The sequence below is a fragment of the Phyllobates terribilis genome, unplaced genomic scaffold (genome assembly GCF_046119375.1).
Source record: "Phyllobates terribilis strain yellow unplaced genomic scaffold, ASM4611937v1 Scaffold_5__5_contigs__length_657084704, whole genome shotgun sequence".
Taxonomy (NCBI): domain Eukaryota; kingdom Metazoa; phylum Chordata; class Amphibia; order Anura; family Dendrobatidae; genus Phyllobates; species Phyllobates terribilis.
In genome coordinates this window covers 297,463,085-297,471,661 of record NW_027362765.1, presented here as the reverse complement: position 1 = coordinate 297,471,661, position 8,577 = coordinate 297,463,085, and the positions used below count along the sequence as shown (strand labels likewise).

At 40.0% G+C, this 8,577-nt stretch overlaps 1 protein-coding gene across 1 annotated transcript; it reads left to right on the top strand.

Moving 5' to 3' along the window:
• Positions 1 to 2,968: 2,968 nt before the first annotated feature.
• LOC141271549 (uncharacterized) lies at positions 2,969 to 7,782 on the top strand. Its single transcript, XM_073681603.1, has 4 exons — positions 2,969 to 3,179; positions 3,581 to 4,722; positions 5,904 to 5,946; positions 7,640 to 7,782. Exons 1-4 carry the CDS (start codon positions 2,984 to 2,986, stop codon positions 7,780 to 7,782), a joined length of 1,524 nt encoding a protein of 507 aa, XP_073537704.1. The 5' UTR covers positions 2,969 to 2,983.
• Positions 7,783 to 8,577: the final 795 nt, after the last annotated feature.

Genomic DNA, 8,577 nt, shown 5'->3' with positions numbered 1-8,577 from the left:
ATGGCCCATTGTAGAGGTATTGTTGCTGTGAAATGTTTTTTTATTCCTACAAGTTTCTGATGTGTTCCAGTCCCGGGGACTGGAAGAAATCCCCGCCTCCTGTGTGAATTACAATGCTTCCCCCTCCCCTGCATGTCACAGTGCCTGGATTTGGCTGCTGCAACTGCACATCACAGGGCACTGTGACATGAAGGGGAGGGGGGAAACATGGTAATAATTCACACAGGAGGTGGGGATTTCTTCCAGGCCCGGGCTCCACAGCATCAGAAACTTGACTTGAATAAAGGCATTTTACAGCAACCAGGCCTCTATTATGGGACATATAGTGAAGTATAGATTCACATTTCTATCACCTGTATGCCCATATTAGAGGACAGATAAGTGCCAGGGGGTGACAGATTCCCTTTAACCTGCAGATTAACCCCATAGCTGCAGGTTAATAGTGTTCTTCTATGGTGACAGGTTCCCTTGTGCAGAAATTTCTACACCATTTCTGCATCTTTTAGCAGGAAAAACACTGAGTAAAAAAGGCACAATTTTTACATGCATTTTGGTGCAGATTTTCCCCACTCATTAGTATGTGTGAAATATGCAGCAAAAACACTCAAACAATTGACATGCTGCAGATTTAAATCTGCAGGTCAAAAATAAGCAATGTGTTTTCACAATTCCACCTAACGGTGTGTCTGGGAGCAGTGAGTGACAGTTCAGCTGTCCAATCTAGGACAGGTGTGTGTTGAGCTATCAGTATGGTGGACAGCTCAGCCGGCCAATCAGAGGCTGTGGGGTATGCCGAGTTGTCTATGTTCAGTGATAGTTCAGCAGTCCAATCAGGGTCCGGGGAATGCTGGGGCATCCTCCATGTGTCTGCTATTCGAGTGCTTCCCTGGCTATTTAGCTGGCTCTCCAGTTAGTGCCAGTTGTAGCGATGCTCAAATAGTGGGTGTTTGCGTCACAAGCAGATAAAAATGTTATATCATTAAGCATGGATGGCCATCAAAACAGTCTAGCAATAGCTTTCTGCATAGCTGTGACCCTTTCTGCACCTTTAAGTGAATTAGGTTACTTGCAATTTTTTTGGTCTGTCATGCTTTAAATAAAGCTGCTTTGTGTTTGATACTACTTGGTATGTGGCTTTGACAAAACTTTATTGATACAGTCACGTGTAGATTACATGAATTTTTTGACGCGTTTCCGCTGCAGTAGCGCACTTAACGCATATGCTTTTTTTTATACCTGCGGATTTTCTTCATCTAATGCAAGTCTATGGGGAAAAGCCACACATAAAACTCAGCGGAAGAGAAATTGACATGTTGTGTACTTAAAGAAAGCACTGCAAGTCAATTTACGCATAGTAAACACAGTAGACAGAGGCCATGAGATTTCTAGAAATTCCATCCACTTTGCTGGGACTGTAAGATGCTACAGATAAGTATGTTTTTGACACTACATATGTGTCGTACAGTGTCTGGAACCAGCAAAGTGGTTGGGATTTTTTTTCCTTTTACACAGCATAAGCTGACCAGCGGTGTGTTTTTTTTTTTTTTTTAAAAAAATCCATGTCAATTTCTCGTCCGGGTACACTTTTACTTGCAAATTTTTCCCGTAGAATTGCTTAGGTGAGGAAAATCCGCAGGTAAAAAAAAAGCAAGTAGCCTAATTTACCTAATAGGTGCAGAGAATCTGCAACTTCAAAAACTCAAATACTCATCGTCGGAACGTAACCTTAAAGGGAACCTGTCACGAATCGATTCATACTGCCCACAACACCTCATTACAAACAGCTATTTCTTACTATGAAATGCTGTTACATTTGAAGAAAAAAAAAAACACTTTTGAAAACGGAAACGAGGTACCAGAGGTGTACCCACGGCTGCTTAGTTAGACTGACCAGTCTCTCCCTATGTGTGTGCCCTGTTTTGAACTATATCAATCTCTGAAACACCATTACGTTTCAGAGTACATCATACACACATGAACAAAATTGTTGGTACCCTTCTGATTAAGAAAAACTCACAATGGTCACTGAAATAAATTGAAAATTACTTTTGCCAGTATCAAGTTGAATTAATAAAATAAGACATTGCTTTTGAATTTTTGGTTCAACAGAAAAATTATTAAAAAAAATGAATGAACATGGCCTGGTCAAAAATTCAACTTTTTTAAAAGTTTTTTCTTTTTTTTAGTCCTCTTAAGGGACTTGGACCTGAAATTATCTGATCGCTTATACTATACACGGCGATTCCACAATATCAAAGGATATAGTGAAAATCCCAGTTTCCTGTGGCAGGAGTATTAACACTAGAACTACTGATGGAGTCATTTTGACTCCTTTCGTTTTTTATTTCTCTTCTGTGACTACATTTTTCAGAATTCCGGCTTGAAACTCGGTGACTTTTCCTCAAATATGATGTGAAAAAAGATTTTGTGAGAATAAATAATTTTGGTGAAAAATTTGCGCGTTTTTTTCAAAATTTACCAAGAACTACTGAAGGGAGTCATTTTGACTCCCTACTATATTTTGAGGTCCTTTTGTCACTAAATGTTGCTATAAAGTTTTGTGCATAATTTTTTCACTCTGTCTTATTTACCCTGATGTTCATATAGATGTAGTTCAATTTACATGTCAACTTTTCACATTTTCCTTGTGTTTTACCTGCTTGTATTACTGTGTAATGCTGAACAAAATAGCTTGTTTACTCTAGGCTCTTATCTTATGCTAATGAAGGGTGGTGTTTTTCTAAGGTCCTAGCAGGAGACAGTATTCTGGATAGTAACTTTACTTTCAGTTCAGCTGAAGAGACAAAGAGAACAGACGCAGACATACGAGCTCTGAAGACTCATACAGGTATGAATTGTTATGAAATAGTTTAGCTGTCTGTCAACTGATTCAGCCCACCTACTTTTGAAGGTGGCAGAACAGTTATTATTTCTTTTAGTTTTCATTTCATTTCTATTTTTCAGCAGGGAACTATATAGAATTATGGAATTTGTGAGGAATATGGAGAGAAGACGTTTGATAAAGCCTCAGGATATTCTGGCTACTTTGCAATCCATACCGGAGGATGAATCGGAATCCGAATTGCAGGAACATGTATTTGATTCTGACAGTGATGAAGATTTCATTCCTCAGAACATATCAAGTGAATCTGAAGACTCAGAAGGAACAAATCCAGAAGGTAAGTAGTTATGTGTATTTATTTGTTCTTCCACACACTGAGTTAGGGCCTGTGCACACTAGCAGAATTCTGGCTGAATAGCCATCTGGATATTCTTGCCGCAATACAGGCCGTACCTGCCCGCTCATGCCTGAAGCTCCGCTCCGAACCCCGGGCTGGAGCCGCTGTCAGGGACAGAGCAGCGCTTGCTTACGCGCGAGCACGGCTCCGTCCCAGACAGCGGCTCCAGCCCGGGGTTCGGAGCGGAGCTTCAGGTATGAAACTCCGCTCTGTACCTGAGCGGGCAGGTACGGGCCGGATTGTGGTGAGAATATCCGGTTGGATATTCCGCCGCTAATCCAGCCAGTGTGCACGGACCCTTACAAAACAAAAATTCTAAATATTCATCAACTTTTTTACAGATATTCCAAGCACATCAACTGGGGATCGGGCTCATGCAGTTATGTTGCCTCGTGACCATCCTCCTGGTCGTGGACAGAAAAAATCAGCAAAACGTCCCAGAAATGAAAGAACAACAGATAACGATGGCGGCGAAGGTAATGCAACAACAAACACCAGACAAGGCGAATCTGAAGGAATACTAGTTTCAGCGGATGGTATTCAATGGAAACCTGTTGAAATTGGAGAACACTTGCCTGGTAGGTGTGACAGCCAAAATATTCTTCGAGAAGCACCTGGCCCTACAGGATACGCCAGAAGAAATATCATTATCGATAGTCCTTTGAGCGCATGGCGTTTATTTTTTGATTCATATATATTGACCCATATAAAGAACTGTACGCTTGTAGAAGCATGCAGGAACAATAATTTACCGTTTACTCTATCTGATGAGGAGCTAGATGCATTCATTGCGATATTCTATGCTCGTGGAATATCTGGCACGAACCGTCACTCGATTAGCAGTATTTGGTGTAATGACTGGGGAATACCGTTTTGCAAAGCAACAATGTCTAGGGACCGCTTTGTTGAAATTATGAGGTTTCTCAGATTTGATGAGAAATCTACTCGATCGGAGAGACTGCAAACGGACAAGTTTGCTCTATTTTCTACTGTGTGGGACAGGTTTATTGAAAATTGTATTGCGTGTTACAAACCTGGCCCATACATAACGGTGGATGAGCAACTTTTCCCAAGCAAAACTAGGTGTCCATTCACGCAGTACATGCCTTCCAAACCAGATAAATATGGCCACAAATATTGGCTAACTGTTGATAAGAGGAGCAAATATCTGGCAAATGGCTTCCCTTATCTAGGCAAAGATGACACACGCCGTGCTGAGGACCGTTTAGCTGACCATGTGGTAATGAAGTTATTGGACCCGTTTTTGAAAAAAGGTCGCAATGTTACAACCGATAATTATTTTACAAAATATGGAGTAGATGTAGTGGATCAGATGGCACGAAAATATACCACACGAACATGCACAAGGAGATGGCCTGTTCATGCATTTGAAAATGCCTTAGACTTTGCGGGTATAAATGCATGGATAATATTCAAGATTACCCACCAAAAAATGTCACGCAAGGCATTTTTGCAAACGCTTGTGAGAGAGTTGAGTGGTCCTTATGTCACAGATAGGGAAAAGGGTTTCACGTCCCAAGTTTCTACATGCTCAGAAGTGATGGTTCAAACAAAATTTTGCCAGATCAAAGAAAAGTGCAAGAAAAATAGATCTGTCGGAAATTGTAAGACTTGTGGTAAGTCTTTGTGTGGGCAATGTACTGCCATAAATCAAAGGCAATGCCTAAAATGCGAAACACCAAATGTTTAGAAGGTGAATTCTGCGCCATATTTTCATTTTTATGCTCCTCCACCTACATTTTCTCTGCTTTTTGTTCTTCAGTTGTTGTTTATATGTGTGCACTTGAATAAAAAAAAATGTTTGAAAAACGTCTATTATAATTATTGTTATTTTCTGTAGAAAAATAAGAAAAGCAGAAAAAAACCAATCAAAAGCATTACTGTTGGATCTCACAATAATAATACATTACAAAAAATATAATTATTAATAAATAACCACAAATGAAACTCTAAAAATAAACGAAAACAAGCAAGGAGTCAAAATGACTCCTTTCAGTAGTTCTAGGCGGGGTCACGAGTCCAGTAGTCCTAGTGTTAAAATGGCAATGACTGAGGCATCCAGGGTAACCCATGGGTGCCACAGCATGCGGGTGCATTCAGAACCGTTCCATTTCAAGACTACTATTAGAGACTGACCACACCACTTAAATGGTTAACAGCAGCGATCAGAGATCAGCTTAGGCTGCGTTTTTTTTTTTTTTACGTAGCGGAAACTGACCTACGGTGCATTTTGTAAATTTGCAACATGTCAATTTCTCATGGGTATGCTGCGTTTTATGTGCAGATTTTCCCTGCAGAAATGCACTAAAAAGCATGTAATCCGCACATGACCATCAATAAAGTGGTCAAAGCCAAATACCACGAAGTATAAAAAACAAACCAGCTTCATTTACAACATAATCTACCAAAAAGGACGAAAAATGCAGTCAAAAACGCAATAAAAACTTGCAAGGAAAAAAAGAGTAACCTAATAGATGAAAAATCGCCATCACCAGACATTCATCATGGGAATGTAACTTTTCCAGGCGGGTCTGCCAGAAAAGGACTCTTGAAAAATTCTAGGAAGAATGAACATCTGTACGGTATTGCTAAAATTACTTGTTCATATGTTCAGTCTTTTTCAGCTTCTTTTAACCGCTTCAGGAATCAAAAGTTACCATCATTTTCTTCTCCAAAAAAGCAGCCGGTACACCAGCATCTAACAGAAGCAGTGTGCACATAGCCTTGGTGGGAATTCCCACACTGCAGGTTTTGTTGCTAAAATCTTACTGAAAATTGGTGCACTAAATGGGTAATTGCAAATACACGTGGCAGTGGCAGAACTTTCAGCAACAAAACATGCAGCTTTAGGACCTTTTCATGTGGCATCATTACAGGCAATTTTGGAGAGGAAAGCGGAAATAGCCGCTTCAAAAATGCTCAAAAGAATGAATGTATTAATTCTTAAGTAAAAATGACTTGCTGTTCATATGTTCACGGTTTAAGCTTAAGTTATTGTTAAAAACTTGGGCTTTCAAAAGACGCTAAGGGTTCAGTAGAAGTAACGTACACTTTTTAAGGTGTATTCCTGTAAAAAGACTTTCAATACTTCACAATAGCAGTAAATGGGAAAGCTAAAAAGATGTCCAGAAGACATCTGTGGGCTATTTTTTTTGAGCCCTTTGACAAAGAATTGTCCAGAAAACTGCCATAAAAAGACAGCCCCCCCCAAAAAAAAACCACTAAAACAAAAAAAAGAGGCTTATGGTTTTCCAAACTCCAGAGAAAAGCTGCGATTCCTGAAACGTCTTCTGGTTTAATAAAAAAATAAAAAAAAAACAATGAACATATACGTAGGGTGTACTCTCAATCGTACATTATAGTCTATGTTATGGCCGCAGTGTCCAGCCCAACTATGGGTCTCCTGACCTCAATTAACATTCATATATATGGCTATACAGCAATTAGCGGAAGATGATGGGATCTCTGTCAAACACCTTTACAATGTTTTATGGCAGAATTTATATCACAAATTTAAGCCAGCGTACAGCCAGACAGCAGCATTAAGAGGCATGTGCCTCTTAATAAATTAAATGTATCAAACTGCAGTGGTCTTACAGAAAATACTAGTGTTAATAAATTCCGCCCAATGTTTTTTAAAGGGAATTGTCACCAGGTTTTGCTACCCCATCTGAGAGCACCATGATGTAGAGATCGAGACTCCGATCCCAGCTATTCCCCTTACTGTGCACATCAATGATTGACAGCTTTTTGTCCATGTAGAGGCCAATCAGTGGTGAGGGTGGTTATACAGAGGTCATGAATATGGAGGATTACATGGCTTCAAAGTTTACTAGTCCTCTAGTTATAATCTGCTAATAAAACGGTGATTTTATCGAGACTACAATAAGCAGCCCAGTAAGTGACACATTGCTGGAAACAGGGTCTATGCCTCTACATTATTATAAAAACGTGGTAATAGAGTTTTAAGAATTTACAAAAGGAATTATACATATAACATGAAGCTAATCAGACAAGAGACACAGTAAATTTAGCTGGCCACGTATACTTCATGAACACTATGCTGTAACTAGGACTGGACTTTAAGAGTCACAGGAAATGTATAAAGCACTTTTATCAGAAAGTAAGAGGATCAATGTTTATTTTACTAAGATTTTTTTTTTTTAGTTTAAAATAGCAGAACTGAGAATCAAAAATTCTCTCATTCAAAACACCCTACGGCATACTGTATACTAGAGCACCAAGAATGGATTCTGATACATGTATGATAAAGAATAAAACAATGTACTCTAAATCAGTCTACTAGTCACAGATGCTACATGAGGAGGAAACAGTGAGTATTCTCAAGAGTGAAAGTTATCCCCTATTTATGGGTCCAGCTGCTAAGACCTTCACCGATCCTAAGAACCAGGGCTCTTCTGGAGCAGCGGCCGATGATGCGCACATTGCTCCATTCATTCTTATGGGAGTGCAAAACACCAACCCAATGCAACGCTCCGCTATCTTCAGCAGTCCAAATTAAAGGTAATGAAGAGGCAGAATCGACCACCGCTTCATTCACATAGGGCTAGATCCCTGGTTCTCAGGGTCTGTGGGGGTCCCAACGGTCAGATGCCCAGAGATCGGAAAGTTATCTCTCATCCTATGGGTAGGTGTTAACTTTCAAAATTGAATAATCATTTAAATTATAATTTCTCCACAGCAGGGCAAGAATATTGAAACCTCCTTCCAGGTCCTAAAGCGGTCAGCCAATAACAAAATCCCCAGGACCCGTCTTCCATTACAAGTTCTTTATTGGTGAGGAATTCCTACTAGGTAATTCTAAGCAGATGACCAGCAGCTCATTTTAAGTAGGTTCTCTGCCACTGTCCGTGTTAAAGACAGTAATACATTTAGTTTTGAAACCTGGAATCCTACTCCAACCAGTGTTAAGTTGTGTTCACATTACTACTGTGGCTTTCACTATAGGAATAACATGACAACAGATGCCATCGACTTATAATTGGGTCGGTCTGTCATGGTTTGTTGGGAAGAACAGCCGTGCATGCAGTGATTTCCATCAAATCTGCCAAGAATGCCAAAGGAGGCTTTAATGACAGCACTAAGAGCCCTAGAAGATTGTTTGGTAGTACTTAGATGAAAGAAGGGGAAGATGGAAACAGAAAAATCCTCTATTTGGAAGCATCCGTGGAGAGGAGATACCTCTGGCTGTGCGGAAAGCATTTTACCAAGTTGAATAGAATAGTATATACAGCGCCTAGTGCCAGCGTAATGGTTACTAGGGAAGTTACATGTCCGTCCGTGCTGGCAGAAGGCA